At 46.7% G+C, this 18,609-nt stretch overlaps 1 protein-coding gene across 21 annotated transcripts in view; it reads right to left on the bottom strand.

The window, feature by feature from the left end:
* The window catches only part of DDC (dopa decarboxylase), a 106,359-nt gene that overhangs the window by 66,153 nt on the left and 21,597 nt on the right, over window positions 1-18,609 (bottom strand). For 6 of the 21 annotated variants that reach the window (XM_003275014.2, XM_003275015.2, XM_004090951.2 and 3 more), the window contains 4 exons: window positions 14,474-14,587; window positions 12,420-12,539; window positions 3,776-3,910; window positions 2,710-2,853 (listed from right to left, as the gene is read on the bottom strand). In XM_003275014.2, coding sequence (XP_003275062.2) covers window positions 2,710-2,853; window positions 3,776-3,910; window positions 12,420-12,539; window positions 14,474-14,587 — 513 coding nt within the window. Of the gene's footprint in view, window positions 1-2,118; window positions 2,128-2,709; window positions 2,854-3,775; window positions 3,911-12,419; window positions 12,540-14,473; window positions 14,588-18,609 lie in introns of all 21 variants that reach the window. The other 15 variants (XM_030796647.1, XM_030796653.1, XM_030796644.1 and 12 more) reach the window with 10 other exon arrangements.

Here is an 18,609-nt window from a genome sequence, read left to right as displayed (position 1 = left end):
GAGACCAGCTTGGCCAACATGATGAGACTCTGTATCCACTAGAAATACAAAAATTAGCCAGGCGTGGTGGTACACACCTATAATCCCAGCTACTCGGGAGGCTAAGGTAGGAGACTCACTTGAACCTGGGAGGCAGATGTTGCAGTGAGCCAAGATTGCATCACTGCACTCCAGCCTGGGTGATAGAGTCAGACTCTGTCTCAAAATAAAATAAAATAAAATAAAATAAGTTAAAATTTTTTAATGTTTAGAATTATGAACATATTTATCAGCTAGGCATAGCTAAAGAGATTAATTGGTAAATTGTAAATAAGTTGACTGAAGCATGAAGATTAAAATAAAAAAAAAGAATGTGAGACACGTAAAAGGGCATAAGAGATGTATGGCAGTCTGCAGACAGATTTAACCTATACATAATCAGAGTCTCAGAATGGGAGGAGAGAGGAAATGAAGAGAGGCAAACTTTGAAAGGCAATAGGTTAGAATTTTCCAAAACTGAGGAGAGACACCAAATTACAGATTCAGGAAGTTCTGTGAAATCCAAGAAGAGTAAATACAAAGAAAATTATCCTTGTATCAGAGTAAAACAAAGACAAAAAGCAAGCAGCACCCCCATTGGCGGCACAGGAGGAAATGTCATATTTTTACATGTTCTTCATCATCACAACATTAAAATTACAACTGACATCTCAACAGAAATCATGGAAGAAAGAATTCAATGGACTTATACAAAGTACCAAAAATAAAACTAGCTACAAAACACTCTAGAATTCTATACCCAGAAAAAATATCTTCCAAAAGTGAAGGCCCAGTAAAGACACTTTCAGAATAACAAAACTGAGATAATTCATTGTATCAAATTCACACTAAAAATTTCTAAAGGGAATTCTACAGACTAAAAGAAAAGATGCCAAATGGAAATAAGAAAATGCAGAGATAAGAAAATGGAATAATATGAAATAATTAATCCAAGAAGAGGCAAGAACATAGAGAAAAGCAATCATATAATAGTTGGGCCAAATAAAAAACAAATAGTAAGACAGTAGATAACATTTAAATGTATCAATAACTACCTTGAGTGTAAATGAACAAAACAAATATCAATCATCACACTGGATTTTAAAAACAAATTTTTAAAATAGCAACAATCAATGCTGCTTTCACAGGATACATCTTAAATATAAATGAACAGGGAGGTTGAAAGTAGAATGGAAAATGTCTATATCATGCAAACATTAGCCAATAGAAAACATATGTAATTATAGCAATATCAGACAAAGTAGGCTGCAGGACAAAATGCATTACTAGAGATATAATGGGCATTTCCTAGTGATAAACGATCATTCACCAGGGAGATATGACAATTCTAAATGTGTATGCACCAAATTAATATGCTTCAAAATATGTACACAATTTAACAGATATAAAAGTGGAAATAGACATATCTACACTCATAGTGTGAGATTTTAACATACCTCTCTCAGCAACTAATTTGCATTTCTTTGGTTATTAGAGGATCAGAATCGGCTTTGGGTTCTTCTTAGTTTTTTGTAATTATATATGAAACTGACTTCGTATATTTCACATGTTTTCCCACTGGAATGTTGCCTTTTTGCTTATTGATATGTAAGCCTTCTTTTTAAGATTTACTTTACGACATATGCTATAAGTGGTTCTTGCCAGCATTTGTCTTTTTATTTTATGAGTTTTGAAATTTTTGTAAAATACAATCTTCTCAACATTTTAAGTGATGTTTCCTGCATTGTTTTCATTCCTGAAACCTAAAACAGTGTGTTTTGATAGATTTATTTTTCCCCAAACAGAGTATTCTGAGTCTTAATATTGACACTATAGGTTCAAAGAAATTCACCTTATTTAAATAGAATCTATTCAAATTGTACTGAAATTGTTTGTGGGAATTTTAAGGGAGATCTTTCTTTCTACCTGAATGATCTTTCTTCCAAATCTTTATTTATTTGACAAATATTTATTGAGCTTCTGTTCGGTGCCAGGCACTGTTTCAGGAGCTAGGGATAAGGCAGAGGGATTCAAATGGACCTTCCCTCCCCGCACATTCTGTTGGGAAGAAGGAAGCAGTAAACACATATAGGAACAAACCTGTATGGCCTGTGGAGATGAACGCAACGGAGAAAGATAAGACATTTGGGATAAAACGGCAGGTACACCTTGATCCACTGGCAGACTCTTTTTGCATCCTTCAAAATGTCTTGGCTGTCACCTTGCTCTATGTGCTAACTTTGAGCCATGTCAGTCCTTCCACATTACACTGATTTGCTTATGCTCCCGACTCTTCTATGACCTCCCCAGATTAGGATAAAATTTTACATAAAAATCATATCCGCCATGACTTCCCCAGTCACACGTTAGCTATTCATGGGAAGTAACTTGGGAAGTAACTTGAATTGACAAAAAAAAAAAAAAATGGAGGTAGAAAGCGTTTCTCAAAGATTAATTCTCTTTTTTGAGACAGAGTCTTGCTCTGTCACCCAGGCTGGAGTGCAGTGGCGCGATCTCGGCTCTCTGCAACCTCCGCCTCCCGAGTTCATGCCGTTCTCCTGCCTCAGCTTCCCGAGTAGCTGGGACTACAATAAGCATGCGCCACCATGCCCGGCTAATTTTTTTTTTGTATTTTTAGTAGAGACGGGTTTCACCTTATTGGCCAGGAGCCACAAGTGCTGCCGAACTTACAAAGAACGGAATCAGGCCAGCCGCTTTGTCTCTCTCCAGGGCTTCCTGCAGGGCAGACGCACGCATGGCGAAGTTGCCATCTGAGGGGATGGCTTTTAATTTCACTCCACCAATTAATCCAGCTCTTTCCACTGAGGAATGTGCCTGGAAAGAAGACAGCAGAGTTGGATTTGTACAGGTGTGTGCATGCAGTTATTACCAGGCCCTGGATCCGCAGAAAGCAGCCAACATTGCAAACACAAGGTCCCTCTTACGGCATAGGAGGCAGAACTGCTCTTGACTGCTCCCTCTCTCCTGCACCTTCATGAGACCCCTTTTTTCCTGGAGTTGTTTCTGTTCCTGTGGAATCTTGTTTTTAAGTTTAAAGTATCAGGCACTAACAAGGGTAAAGTGCTGGGTCAATATTCATGAAGTTTTTCATTTGTTTGACTTCAAGAACAAGCGGCGAGACCCTGGAAAGTAGATCCCAGAGGTGGACTTAGAAATCCTAAGCTCAAATCTGTGCCCTGCCCCTGACTGTGGAGCCTTGGGGAGCCTGGTGGCCAAGCTCAGTAAACAGTGCCTGGAGGAAAGAAACCAGCCAGGAGGTATCACCACTGTGGCAGATCGATCCTGTCTCAGAGATTCTCAGGAAAGGCAATTCTCGTGAAAGCTGGCCACCTTTTGCCCTGCAGCCACTGTCTCATGCTTGACCCTACCCAGGGGCCTGAGATCACAGAACAACAAAGCTGCAGTTAGGGCCCAGGACTTTGATCCCCATATCTAGTTTCTCTGCAATGGTGCTGGGAAGGCCAGATAATCACAACATAAGTCCGCACTGGTAGAAAAGGTTACAGAGCCAGTCGCGGTGATGTCTCCACACATTTATTTCCTTCTTAACTTGATCTATCCAGTTCCCACCCAAGAATCCACCCCTTCCCTGTAGTTCAGGTCTCTATTTAGTGATACCTGAGGAACTGTTCTTAGATTTGAAAGGATGCTGTTTGGTTTGGTTTGGTTTGAATTTGACATAAAACCAAACATTCAGGTCTTGAAGTCTTGGCTGATACCCCCACAATACACTCACCTGATCGGATGAGTAAGCCACCAGCTTCTCCATGATAGCGGCCTGTGTGAGCTCTGGGGACGCTGCCTGCAGCCGATGGATCACTTTGGTCCGAGCGGCCAGTAGGGCCACCAGGGTGGCTTCGCTGGCACTTCCCTAAATTCAAGAGAAGGTCCAAATGAAATCCAAAACATAGCGAAGGCATTGGTACCTACACTATTGGAAGACATATTGTTTTGTGTCCATAGCTTTCTTAAAATATGAGTCTGAAATGGCAAAATTCACTCTCCTTTGCTTAGGAGAAAACTAATATTTTTGACACCTGAGACCACCACTTCAGCTGTTAGTATGAGTTTGCCATTGGTGGGTCTATTTTGTGTAACAGCAGCAGCTAACATTTCTGACCACTTCCCTGTGCCAGGTACTGTGAGAGCTTCTCCTCATGGACTGCCCCCAGCCTGGCCTAGGAGGACTGCTCCTGTCTCTATCAGAGGAGAACCGCCCAGGGCACCAGCATGCAAGCCTGACTCTGCGTTCATATTCACTCCGACAGAGCGATTTGCATTTGTTTATAAAATAGGGGTGCATTTTCCTTGAGACTAAGAGATGCCTTAAAGGGTTTCTTTTGATCCCTAATGACATGGGCTGAATTGTGTCCCCCCAAATTCATGCGCTGAAGCCCTAACCCCCAGGATCTCAGTTGTGACCATATTTGGAGATAGGCTCTTTAGAGAGGTAGTTAAAAGAAAATGAGGTCACATGGCTGGGCTCTAATCCAATCTGACATGTTTCTGATAACAAGAGGAAATTTGCCTATAATCCCAGCACTTTGGGAGGCAGAGGAGAGTAGATCACTTGAGCCCAGGAGTTCGAGACCAGCCTGGGCAGCATACTGAAACCCTGTCTCTATAAAAATACAAAAATTAGCCAGGCATGGTGGCGTGCCTGGTAGTCCCAGCTACTCGAGAGGCCGAGGTGGGAGGATGACTTGAGCCTGGGAGGCGGAGGTTGCAGTGAGCCGCAATTACAACACTGCACTCCAGCCTGGGCGACAGAGTGAGACCCAGTCTCAAAAAAATAAATAAATAAAAAGAAGGGGAAATGTAGCCCCCAGACATGCGGGTGCACAGAGGGAAGACCATGTGAGGACACAGGGAGAAGGTGGCCATCTGCAAGCCCAGGAGAGAGGCCCCAGGAGAAACAACCCTGTGGACACCTTGATTTTGGACTTGCAGCCTGCGGGACTGTGAGAAAAGAAATTATTCTTCGATCCACCCAGTCTGTGGTATTTTGTTAAGGCACCCCTAGCAAACTAATGGATTCAGTGCCTGCTATGTTATCCCATTTAAGTTGTAAAATAATCCCATTTTTGTGTTTTATCATCTTCAGGTGGGGAAACAGATGCACAGAGAGGTTCAATAACTTGCGCCAAGCCAGCAGCTAGGTAGGGCATGGTTAGGAGTGAGCCCACGCCTGCCTTTCTAGGGTGCCATGGGCCTAGAAAGGTAGGGGTGGCGAGCACCTTCCCTCTTAAGTAAGTCCTAGAAGAAACCCATCTACCGAGCAGTATGAAAGGACATTAGAAAGGGCGAATAAAAGAAGGTAGATTCTTGTTGACTCTGAAAAAGTTTATAACATGATAGGTTTTTACAGAGAAATATACAATAAAATAATTAAGTAGAAATGCTAACCTCTCTTCTTAACATTCGATGCTCTCTTCATTGACCCTGATTTCTCATTTTGATTTTGCCTTGACACTACTTTTACTTATTCTTTTGAGCCAACCCACATCCTTTGGAGAGACAGTAATATTGAAAGATAAATATATTTATTCATGTTTCTGTAGCACTAATGGATGGGTTCAAATATACAGATATATGCTTCTCTTAATTCAGCATCTAAAATGGGTACTTTATTTCCTTCAGGCTATATTTTCATGAGCAATGATTTCAGACATGGTTTTAGGCCAGGTTTACAAACCTTGGCCAGAGGAGAGAGAAGGGGAGAAAACAATATTGACTGGCAAAGCTAAATCAGCCATCCCAGGAAACCCAGACTCCCTGAGAGCAGGCACTGTACCTTACTTACACTTCTTCTATGCACCCCATCATTCCTCACCCTGATTTCCTCCTATACCCCTGTCTGCCCCCATGCACATTTTGTTTGTCATATCCCACCTATTCTCATTGAAAATGTAACACAAAAACCCTAGTGGAAGGCACGGTTCCCTGTTCCCATGCTTGACAAGCAGGCGTGACTGCAGCTTCCCTGGCTAAATTCTACCCTTGGAATGCAGGTGTTCATTCTCTGAATATTCTAATGAAATGAGTCACCATGAATCACCATGAATCACCTGAATCACCATGGCAACTCATTATGGCTTTTCTTTGGGGGGAGATGCGGGAGCTTAGTTCATGTTCTAAGAGAAAATTCCCCTTCTTAAGTCAACAAAATGATGTTTTAAAAGCCTGAAGGAACAAATCGTCAGTAGCACATCTAGAACCACACCGCCCCGATGCCACCAGCTTGGCCTGGTGGCCTCAAGCAAGATGTCAGGTGGAGCTCTCTGCACTTTGCTGGCAGCAGATCTTCACGGAGAGAAGCACGGGGAGGGTGACATGTGGTACAGAGCAGGAATGATGGCTCTGCGCGATAGCAGCAGACAAAGGTTGCCATGGCAAGCCTGCTCGGGAGGTAGGAGGGGATGCTGGTGAGGTCTGACGCTTCCGGCTGCTGATGCCGTGAGTAGAAATGTCCTTTCATCTTCTGGTTTTTTCAAAGCAAAAAATTGGCTTTTCTTCCACAACAGCTTTCAAACCCAATTAAGAGACCATTTTCACAGCCCACATTTGTCCAGCCTCACAACGACAGTTTGCCATTTGACTCAGACACCCATCACTGCGCTGACGCCCACAGCTGTGATTACAGCTCTGAGGGGATCAATAACGCAGGCTGGCTCACAGGCTGTCACCAGTCTCCTGTGCTCTTTGGGGCCTCACCAATTACAGACAATCAGCCTTGTCTGCTGGGAAGGGTGAGCTTCCGGTGGCAAACACAGATCCCATTTCTTGCTTTCATCCAGAAAAAAACTGAGTGGATTGGGCTCACAGGAAGATTGTGTTAAAGCAGGGGCTGAGACATGCCAGGAATATTGCTACCCAAATGCTAAGGACTTGTATGGCCTCTCAAAAACGAGGTTGTCTTTAATGAAATGAAAATGCAGCCCATAGTAGCATGCACATCTCTGGACACCAACCCAAGCCTACGGTCAGGGATGAGCTGGTGTAACAGTCATAACTCTGGTTGTCTTTCCTACTAGCCTTGGCTTTAATTCACTTTTGCTGCTATGCATGTTCTACTAACTTTCTGGGTCTCAATATCCTCATCCATGAAAAAGATTGTCCGTAATGCAATCAATCTTCATAAATATTTTGAGGATGAAGACAATAACACAAAGCACAAGACATAGGCTAAAACATAGCCAAGCTCATAATTGCTATTCAATGAAAAGTAGCTATTATTATAATAGACACACCTTATATTATGGGGGATCGATAAGATTTTTTTGAGGAGTATATAATTAGAGGAATCATCTGCTGAAAAAAATTGAATATGAAATTGTTTTTGTTATAAGATGCAATGACCTAGAAATGCTTCAATTTTTGTTTTGTTCCATTTTGATTTAGTGGGGAGCATGAATGTTAAACATGAACACAGCCAGGAGAGTCCCAGGAGGAAGCTGATCATCTTGGAAGATTGTTGCACTTCATCCTAAAGGGCGTCCTCCCAAATATTTTTTATAAGAATGAAAAATTTGATGCAACACAAATATCTTAGGTATTATTTACATAGATTGTGATGCATCATAGAAAATCATGGAGTAATACCTTTTTCAAAGAATATTTAAATAGTGAGAAATGCTCACAATAAAATGATAAGGAAAGCACCATGTGGAAAATCCATACGTGTTGTATCATTTCAATTTTGTTTGTATACATATATTCACATGTAGATACTGAAATAACACAGGGAATATGACAAGAAAGCTCCTGTGTCTTTTCATTTTTACCATGAATGTGCAGTATCTAGGTGGAAAGGGAACAATCTTTTTTTTTTTTTTTTTTTGAGACAGGGTCTCATTCCGTCACCCCAGTTGGAGTGCAGTGGCGTGATCTCAGCTCACCTCAACCTACACCTCCCGGGTTCAAATGATTCTCCTGCCTCAATCTCCCGAGTAGCTGGGATTACAGGCACATGCCACCACGCCCAGCTAATTTTTCTATTTTTAGTAGAGACGGGATTTCACCATGTTGGCCAGGCTGCTCTTAAACTCCTGACCTCAAATGATCCACCTGCCTCGGCTTCCCAAAGTGTTGTACAGGTGTGAGCCACCGCACCAGGTCCATAATCACACAATCATGTGGAGAAAACCATGAAAAGCTTCCTAAAATATAGAAGATGACAAAAAAGGGAAATATCAAAAGAAAGAGAGAAATCATGGAAGAGGTACCCAATCTGTGGAAAATTGAAGTCCCTGAAAAAGAGTGACGTGGCCCATAATAACTAACATACAGTAGAAGAGAAATCTCCGCACTGCACAGAGCTGAGTCTTGGATCAGCAGGGCTCACCAAATGCTAGGGAGGGTCAAAATGAGGGCAACAGGCTGGATGCAGTGGTTCACTGCTGGGTCTGTCCTGCAGACCCTGGCCGATGGATGAAATGAGTGCTCAGACACAGGTATGCAGTGTAAGAGCAGCTAAGTGACTGCCTGGCTCTAGTGGCCAGAGAGCAGCCCCAAGAAGCTGGAGCAGCTTGCTTTTATTGAGTGCAAGCACAATGCTGAAAACCTGGAGCAAACACAACCTGTAGATAATTAACATTTATTGTTCCCCTTTCAGGGAATGTCACGTGCAACGATGTTCCAAGGTCAGTTCCTGGACAACTTCTAACAAATAAGCTTGACCAAGATAAATTCCCCTACACTCCCTTGTACCTACTCCTTGCCCTCTGCCTCAGGGTTATGGAACAGCTGCCTTCAGCTATTCTGCCCTGGAGCTTTGCAGAGCCTTCTGACCTTTCAGAAGGCCTGCTCCTTTTCCCTATAGTTTCTCCCACCACTCTGACCAATCTCCTACAGCTCATGCATGTAATCCTAGCACTTTGGGAGGCCGAGGTGGGTGGATTACCTGAGGTCAGGAGTTTGAGACCAGCCTGGGCAAAATGGCAAAACCCTGTCTCTACTACAAATACAAAAATTATCCAGGCATGGTGGTGGGCACCTGTAATCCCAGCTTCTTGGGAAGCTGAGGCAGGAGAATCGCTTGAACCGGGAGGCAGTGGTTGCAGTGAGCCGAGATCATGCCACTGCACTCCAGCCTGGGCGACAAGAATGAGACTTCGTTTAAAAACAAGACAAAATAAATTTTAAAAAAAGAGGGGAACAAGTGGAAAAGTAGACCTTGTCCCACGTATAAAACTAAAAGAAAAAGTGAGTTGGCCACCAACATCCAGGCCTCTTGTAAAGGGTTAGACCATGCATGCCCTTGCCTGGAATCAAAACCACGCCCTCTGCAGGAGCGCAGCTGTCCCGCTGGGTCCCTGAGTGCTGCTGCCCTCTGTCCCCTGGAGAATCAAGACTGATGTTCCAGAGGCTAGAAAGCCATCTGGCCCTCACCAAGGCAAAGTGCAGCTGACAGAGCACTGGCTGGGGACCGTGTGCAGTAGCCCCCTCCCCTCGCTGGAAGGGCACCTGTGACAGTCTATCCTTGCTGTGATCTTGGCCAAGGAGGCTTCTCCAGCTGCATACCCACTGACCAGAAGAAAATTGTGCTGGGACTGAAGCATGATTCATTTGCTGAATCATTGCTGAGTCACTGTTGCTGCTACATAGGATGGTACAGTTCACAGCAACGTATTGAAGCTTTGCTTACAACATAGCTGACGTTTTCTTTTCTTTCTTTTTTTTTTTTTTTGATGGAGTTTCCCTCTTGTCAACCAGGCTGGAGTACAATGGCGAGGTCTTGGCTCACTGCAACCTCTGCCTCCCAGGTTCAAGCAATTCTCCTCCCAAGTAGCTGAGATTATAGGTGCCTGCCATCACACCTGGATAATTTTTGTATTTTTAGTAGAGACAGGGTTTCACCATGTTGGCCAGGCTGGTCTCAGACTCCTGACCTCAGGTGATCTGCCTGCCTTGGCCTCCCAAAGTGCTGGGATTACAAGTGTGAGCCACCGTGCCTGACATTTCATTTTCATCAGCTCCCCATTTAATATCACTCATGTCTGATGGAAAAAGAGATAACCAAAGAATGTGAAGGAGGAGCACACAGAGGGATGACTCTGAGCCTGGCCACAGGGCCTGTGGGTCGTGGAGAAGGCAGTCATCAGTCCCGGCATCTGGCCTATTCAGGAATCTCGGTGTCATCTGGATGAATTAGCATTCATATTTTTTGGCCCAGAGTCTAGGAATAGGCATTATAAGCAAGTTCCCTCCATGACTCTGAAGCACACTGGATGTGGTAGGCAGATTAACGCACCCTCATTCCCAGAGATTCCAGGTCTTGGTCCCCAGAATCTGTGACTGTTTCCCTTCCAAGGAAAAGGTGACTTTGCTGATGTGATTAAGTTAAGAACCTTAACTTGAGAAATTATCTCAGATTGTCTGGATGGACCCAATCCAATCATATGTGGCCTTAAAAGTGGAGATTCACTTTCTTATCTTATATGTGGTCAGAAGGAGATGCGACCATGAAAGTGTGAAAGGAAAATAAATCTTGGGACCCCCAAATCACTAAGCCAAAGGGAAAAGTCAAGCTGGGAACTGCTTAGGCCAAACCTGCCTCCCGTTCTATTCCTAAAAGAGATAGCTACTAAAATAAAAAGCTACATGCCTCCCTCACAAGGAATTTCCTTTTGGATGAAGGACAGACAAAACTCAGTCACCCTTCTGCCCACTGAGATAGCTGCACATCTGATGGCCTCCTTTGGAAAGGCTAATCAGAAACTCAAAAGAATGCAACCAATTGTCTCTTATCTACCTATGACCCAAAAGCCCCCTCCCTGCTTCGAATTGTCCCACCTTTCCAGACCAAACCAATGTACATCTTACATCTCATGTCCCCCTAAAATGTACACAACCAAGCTGTGCCCAACCACCTTGGGCACATGTCGTCAGGATCTCTTGAGGCTGTGTCACGGGCACGCATCCTTAACTTTGGCAAAATAAACTTTCTAAGTTGATTGAGACCCATCTCAGATATTTGGGGTTTACAAAAGAAAGGTCAGAAAGATGGGACACAGCTGGCTTTGAAAATGGAAATGGGGCTGTGAGCCAAGGAATTTTGGAAGCCTCTAGAAGTCAGAAGAGGCAAGGAAACAGATTCACCCTTGGAGCCTCCGAGGTGTCAACTTTGGTTTTAGCCCAGTAAGACCCAGGTCAGACTTCTGATGTACAGAACTGTAAGATAATCAGTTTGTCTTATTTTGAGCCACAAAATTTGTCACAACATTAATAGAAACAAATACATAAAATTATCAGTCTTGTTGCTCATTCTCAGGACCGGAAGTGGGGAGACTTGCTTGCTAGTTTCACATGGCCACACTGGCCATGTGCTTTGCACAAAGGTGTTCTCCAGTCTGTGCCTCACTGTTCTCATCCACTGAATGAGCCTTCACCAATTCTCAGAGCCTTGTGGAAGACAATATCTGAAAAGGAAGCCCCTTTTTCCCAAAGTTAAAAATGCTTTCGTAATAAGACTATCATCTACTTGACATGAGAGAAATGATTAAGGGAGAGTACTGGGTTCAATATAGTTCATATTCCATGCTAGGAAGTTTTTTTTTTTTTTTAATGCATCAAGTCCAAGTCATCCCAGTGCCATTTGTCCTGCAACCCCAGTGGAATAGAAATTCCATCATGATTGTCTTTTGTCTATCTTGTTTCCTGGTGTAAGCTCTGACACACAGTCACTGTCAATAGATACATGTTACATGAAGAGAATGAATTCAGTTGCTGCATAGAAGCAGCAGCATCTTTAAGTAAATGATTGCTTCAAAGACAAATAGCATTTACAGCCTCTGAAGCCTGGTCACAGCTGCTACCTGTGTTGTTCTCCGAGGAAGATCACAGGCTCTGAGCCACACAGATAGAGTCTATAACTTACCAGCTGGGAGCCATGGGGCAAGCTACCTGATGTTCTGGACCCTAGTTTCCTCCCCTGTAAAAAGGGCTATTAAAATGTTTCTTCACTTGTAAAAAGGGGTATTAAAATGCATAGTGTTGTTGTGAGAATTAAATGAGTTAATGCCTGGAAAATGCTTAGGCACAGTGGCCGGCAATGGGGAACCCCACACAAATGATAGTTGCTGTAGTTGTTACTTCCACGCACCTGCTATGAGATAGCGGCTGTGCTATCTACCATAGCTAGGGGCCTGGGGAACTGAGTGCCCTGCCCTGGGGAAGCGAGTGAAAGACAGCACTGGGATTCTAATCCAGATCCTGCCAATCCCAAGGCCAGCATTTTCCCAAGACCTCGGTTTTGTTTATTCTGCAGGAGAAATTTGAGGAACTAACAAGAAGCATGAGCGCCTCTTTCCCCACCTGCGGCTACAGTCCTGTGCAGAGCCCATGCATCCCAAAAGTGGCCCTCACAGCTCCCACCTTACCTGAATCACTCCTCCCCCTTCTCCAGCTTTCTCAGCCAAAAATGACTTTGGTAGTTCCAGCATCTTCCCGAGCCAGTCCATCATCACAGTCTCCAGCTCTGTGCATGCTGGGCTTGCCGCCTGTGGTGGGCGAAGGGAAGGGATTAACCGAGGGCCAGGCATTGCAGAATTTGGGGAGCAGCAGTAACAAGGGGATTTAACCTTCCACTAAAGCCCAGATTAAAATCATCCTATCTCAGATGTGATTCAAAGGCCTGAAGGCTGTTTGACCTAGAATCATGCAAGGAGAGCGGTTGGGAAGGAACATACGGGCCACCATAATGAACCTTACTCCACTGAGCCTCACTGCATGGGCACTGCGGGCTTGCTAGTATATTCATTTGTTCATTTACAGAAGGGTCCAGAAAGCCCACTGGTGGAGTTTCCTCCATAGTCACAAATGAAGGGAATGAGGAAGTGGGCGCTGGGCAGCTGTCACCCTCTGGGCATCCCGAGAAGCCATTGATCTTGTCTTTTAAACTCCCAGTGACTTTTCTCTACAAACTCTCCCCTCTCTCTGAACAGGCTGGTCTCGAGCCCCATTCAAAGGTAGACTGAGCCTCCAACTTCATAAAAGTCTCCAACATAAGGGGTCCAAGATGCTCTCATGCCTAGATGTGCACAGCAGCATCCCGATGCGTCACCAGTAAGATCTAAGTGAAAAGAGTGCATTCTCCCTTCTGGTCAGCCCCATCCTGCTGGGTTCTACCTGAGCCTGGCCAAGCCCAGCTCTACCAGGAGCCTATGCTCTCGGCTAGGGACAAGGTGTCAGGCAACGCAGCCTGAGAGATAGTGAGGCATTCCCTTCAAGGCCTGAGGGCAATCAGACTGTCCCAGAATGAGCAGATAGAGATGGATGCCAAGTACCTCTGCGGGACAGAATGGATTTGGACCAGCAGAGCTAAATGAAATCTGCTACAATATCCAGTGATAGAAAATGCTCTTTAGGAGAGGGTGTGCTCAGCCCAGGCCAGCCCTGCCCAGCAGAGAGGGAGGCCCAGTGCCTGGCAGAGGAGCAGCACAGACACTGAAGAGCCCATCTGTGGGCTCTTCAGCCCTGCCTGTGGGGCCCATGATGCCTGCTCACCTGGCAACTTCCAGTGCCCCAGCCCAGAGAAGAGCAAGTGCCAGGCTGGTGAAGCAGAGATGGCTCAGCTGGGCCCTGTGGCACAGTGCTGCAAATTCCTAATTGACAGCTCCTTTATGCATCATAGCATGCCACATAGACTGATGCCCACAAGTCCACCTGGCTCCAAGCCACAGACAAGGTGAGTGCTGTGGACCCCGAAGGCCAAGGACAGCCCCTGGCTTTTGAGGAACTCCCCAGGGTGCAGCAGCCCTCGGACACTGGCCATCAGCAGGCAGCTCTACCTCCAAGCTCTCTGCATTTGGGAGGAAGGCATCTTTCCTATAATCTGTGCCTGGATCAGAGAGCCATGGGCAGAGCCAGCCCTGCCTACCGTTCTTCTGGGTAGGGACTTTTTTAGGCATTTTACCTCCAGATAGGGCAGGACTGGTGGTTTGCAAGCAGGAGCTAGGCCCTTTTCCAGAGACCCCCTGCTCCAAGGCTCTGGACACATCTGATGGGCTGGTTGGAGCCTCTCCCCGGGCAGCAGCCCTGGCGGAGAACAGATGGAATGAGACAGGGGCAGTCGAGGTTTTCAAGCTTTGGAGGATATAGAAATTCTCTGAGCTGCTTGGAGAAATGCAGATTCCCAGGCTCGAGCTGCAGAAACTCTGGGCCCCAGACCATGATGTTAGTTCATACCAAGTGCTTCCAGCACAGCCTGTGCAGAATGGGCTTTGAGTTGTTGAGACTTTTCTCTGTTCTGAATCGCTACTTCCTCAGAGGCACTCTCTCTGGGCTGGATCCTTTATCCTCCCTGCAACAGTGGCCCGTCTGCCCACAGACGGCACCGCCATCTGCTCAGGTCCCATGTGCATAGGTACCGTGTCCCCACCCCAGGATCCCACCATGGCCAGGACCCCTTCCCCGGGTGCATCCGGACACTCACCCAGGAGAAGCCAATGCAGCCAATGGCCCCGCACAGCATGTCCGCAAGCATGGCCGGGTACGAGCTGGCAGTGGGGAAGTAGGCGAAGAAGTAGGGGCTGTGCCAGTGTGTCACCTGCATGGGAGGATGGAGCAGCTGCTGAGGAGTGAGGAAAGCCAGGCCTCAAGAGAGTGGGGGACCCAGGTACCCCCATGGCCCCCAGCTGCCAGATGCAGCCAGACCCAGAGTTAGGTGAGTGCAGTTCCCCCAATGTCAGCCATCCCAATACCTTCCTCCATTATTTCGGAGCATTTACACATCACCTTACTGTCCCCACTCCCTTTAAACCAGCTCCCTTGTTGATACCGGAATGTATTTGCTAGCTCAGAAGGAAAAGTTCTATCTCCAAAATAAAGTGGAAAATGCTTATCATTTTCCATAACAAAAGAAGTCTCAAAAAACCACACTGTGCTTCAAGCTCTTGCTCCGGTGCTCTCGTCAGTGAAGGTGCTGTCCCAAGGCTGATCTCTTTGTGCCAAGAGCTTAGTTTTCCTAAAACTACTCTAAAAAATAAAGTCTCCATTTAAAAACAAAAAACCAAGATCCTGATTTTCGAGGTTTCTTCAGTCAAGCCACAAACATGCGTCTGGTCTTCCTGCTGCCCCTGCCTCTTCTAGAGGAGCTGAGGCCTTCCCTCCAGCCAAGCAGCTGGATCACCCTGCAGATGTCTCGCCTCTGCTGTCCCTCAGCCTGGCCAATGTCCCTTGCCATTTGCCCTGGCTAGGGGCATCCCACCTTTCTCCAGCCCATAAGTTGAACACCTGCCACTCCCTGGGTGAGGCACAGAGGAAAAGCTCATGTGGGCCAGGGAGGAGATCCATGAGGGGTAATGACAGCTCCATGTGGTATGCTTGGGGATAGGGGGTTCCAGGATCCAGGAGGCAAGGGTTGTGGTGGACACCCAGGCAGGGAAGGTCTAGCAATGGTAACAAGGGGCCAGCCTCAAACATCTTGGAGTCTGGGAGGATGATCGGGGAGGACAGACAAGGAGCAGGTGTAGCCTAGTCTGTGCATCTTTAATTTGTTCCTGCCAATGCGGTACCTGCCCTGAAGGAACAGAATAAAGTCCTAAAGCCCTCAGGACAACCCTCAGCCCCCGTGCATGGAGAAGGTATAGAAACTGCCATTCAGACCCCTCTCGGGCTCTGACCACACACTGGTTTCTGAGAGACATTGTCCCGTTCCCCATTGTCCCCTGCTGGTGCTCCATGTCCATCCTGCCTGTGGGAATAGCATGGTGTTGGGAGCACCCTTGGACTGCAAGTCCAGCAGGAACCCTGATTTGCTGGGTTACCCCAGACAACTGACTGCACCTCTCTGGGCCCTGTCACCCCCTCAGATAAAATGAAAGCACGTGCTCTGATGCTTCCTCCAGGTCTGGCTCAGAATCCCAGCAGCAGAGGATATGCTCTATTGGGTTTGGCTGCTCTGCTCTGAACGTGAGTATCTGCTCGCCATTCGTGTCGAAATCCTAACCCCCAAAGTGATGGCATTAAGGGACAGCATCTTTGGGAGGTGATTAGGGTATGAGGGTGGGGTCCCCTTAACAAGATTAGTGCCCCCCCACAATGGGATTAGTGCCCTCATAAGAAAAGGCAGAGAGCTGGCCACCTCTTGGTTATGTGAGTACACACTGGGAAGACGGCTGTCTGTAAACCAGGAAGAGAGCCCTCACCTGAACCTAATATCTTGATCTCAGACTTCCTGTCTCTAGAACTGTGAGAAATCAATGCTGTTTAAGCCCCCAGTCTATGTGCTTTGATATAGCAGTCCAAGCTAAGATATCTGTAAGATATCTCTTACAATCTGGGAAGAGATGCAAACATTTATTTCTCAATAGCACTCATCGTTAAATATATGTTGTCTAAAATGTAGCATGAGCGATCCCCCTGATTGTGAAGGCAGCCAACTGAGAGAGCTCACCAAGAACTAGGAGTGTTCAGTAAGGTTTATTTAACAACCATGGCCACCCCAAGTCTGCCAGGGCTTGGGGAGTGGTGGAGGGAGGGAGCTAGCACAGTCTAGGCTTGGGGGCTCAGGTGCGGGAGGTTGGTGATGAGGCTGAGAGGCCGAGAAGAGCTGCACAGGCTGTGATGCCTTCAATACAGCAGGTCCAGGCCCATGACACTGTCAGGGGCTGAAAAAATCCTTAAATTTCTTCTGTAATCAGGAGGAAAAAACAGTGAACTTTCAGGTTAAAGAAAAAAAATTGATGTTAATATATTCATCTTTATGCCAATGCATTTGTAAAGCATAATTTTCCATATTTCTAGGGAGGAAGGAGCCGACAAAGACAAACCGCCCGGGGCCCAGGAGAGTAAGAGCAGCTCTGCGGCTGACGAGCCCCTCAGCACCTGGAGGGCCCATGTGCCTTTGTCTCTCTCCCCTTCCTGTGGCCTCTGGGCTGGAAAAGGACAGAAGCGATTCTTGATTGGGGACAGATGTGTGCTCTTTTGCTTCACTCTCCGCTGATATTCACAGCAGCTTTTGAGATGGTTGGGCCTGCACTTGCTCTGCTCACGGCTCGAGAGCTCACCTGGTTTCCTGCGATCACACAGCCAGCAGCTCATGGGCTGCAGCTCCCACCCAGGGACCCTGCCCAACGCCTGTGCATTTCCCAGCTCAGCTCTGCGCAGTGAATACCCCCATAGAAGGAAGCAGAAAGACTTCAAATCCTCCCCCAGTCTCCTGTACTCCCCACTGCCTGACATTTAGCCACACCTCTCCCGAAGGGTTTTATGCTGAACAGCTTAGTGTATTTGCACAATTTCTAGCAAGAACCTGAATCCCGTTCTTTGCTCAAAGCATAAATGGCAAATGAGAATTCCCTGGAAGAAGAAATGTGAGCAGTGTGGTGAGAGAGGCACTCAGCTACTGAGAAACTGGTCCCTGAGGTCCAGGGCCTGAGGCCTAGCCCCATCCCATGATCAGTGGCCTGTAACCTTGGCTGACCTTATGCCTTCCCAGGGCCTTGGCATTCTGTCTGGATTAAGGGAGTGGGTCTTGATGGTCCCAGACCCCTCTTCTATGAAAATCACATGTCGTTGCTCATGGGCCTTACAACCACAGACGTGCTGGGTCGCGGCAGCGATCAGCCAGTGGAGCCCACAGAGGTTTTCCCTGCCTGGACTCTGCACATTGTTGTATGGAAGGGCAGGTTTGGCCACCCTCATAAACATTCCTGATCTAAAAACTGGCCAGGGCCAGGCGCGGTGGCTCACGCTTGTAATCCCAGCACTTTGGGAGGCTGAGGCGGGCGGATCACGAGGTCAGGAGATCGAGACCACGGTGAAACCCCATCTCTACTAAAAATACAAAAAATTAGGCCGGGCGCGGTGGCTCACGCTTGTAATCCCAGCACTTTGGGAGGCCGAGGCGGGTGGATCACGAGGTCAGGAGATCGAGACCACGGTGAAACCCCGTCTCTACTAAAAATACAAAAAATTAGCCGGGCGTGGTGGCGGGCGCCTGTAGTCCCAGCTACTCGGAGAGGCTGAGGCAGGAGAATGGCGTGAACCCGGGAGGCGGAGCTTGCAGTGAGCCGAGATCGCGCCACTGCACTCCAGCCTGGACGACAGAGCGAGACTCCGTCTCAAAAAAAAAAAAAAAAACTGGCCGGGCTACAATTCCCACCCGGACCCTGACTAGGCCAGAGCCACTTTAACCAACAGGCTTTTAGGTGAACTCCTTGACAGAGAAAATCTACAGTGGAAGCGTAAAGCTGAAGGGAAGTTTCTCTGAGCTCCAACTCTGCTGCCCTGTGAGTGAGTATCGGAGACAGCAGCCAGTCCTGTTGATTTCTGCCCTCTGTGTACCCCAGGCCTACTGGCTTCAGAGAAAGAGGGCTGCCTTGGTGGGCAGTACCACGCTGCCCACTCTCAAATAAACTAAATAAAACGTTTCTTCCACATAAGCTAACTACCTATTGCTAAACCCAAGGATGGTAGAAGTGTGCCTTATTTGTGGCAATTGACTTATTTGCAAGCAGCCACCAGTGTCTTGCTTCCTAATGTATATGAGGACATGCTCTATGTACCGAGTGTCTCCGGGCAGGGACTGAGTCTCAGGGGACCTGGGGGAAAGAGCCTCACTGCCCT

This window comes from Nomascus leucogenys, chromosome 17, assembly GCF_006542625.1.
Source record: "Nomascus leucogenys isolate Asia chromosome 17, Asia_NLE_v1, whole genome shotgun sequence".
Taxonomy (NCBI): domain Eukaryota; kingdom Metazoa; phylum Chordata; class Mammalia; order Primates; family Hylobatidae; genus Nomascus; species Nomascus leucogenys.
This window is presented reverse-complemented; position numbering and strand designations above follow the sequence as displayed.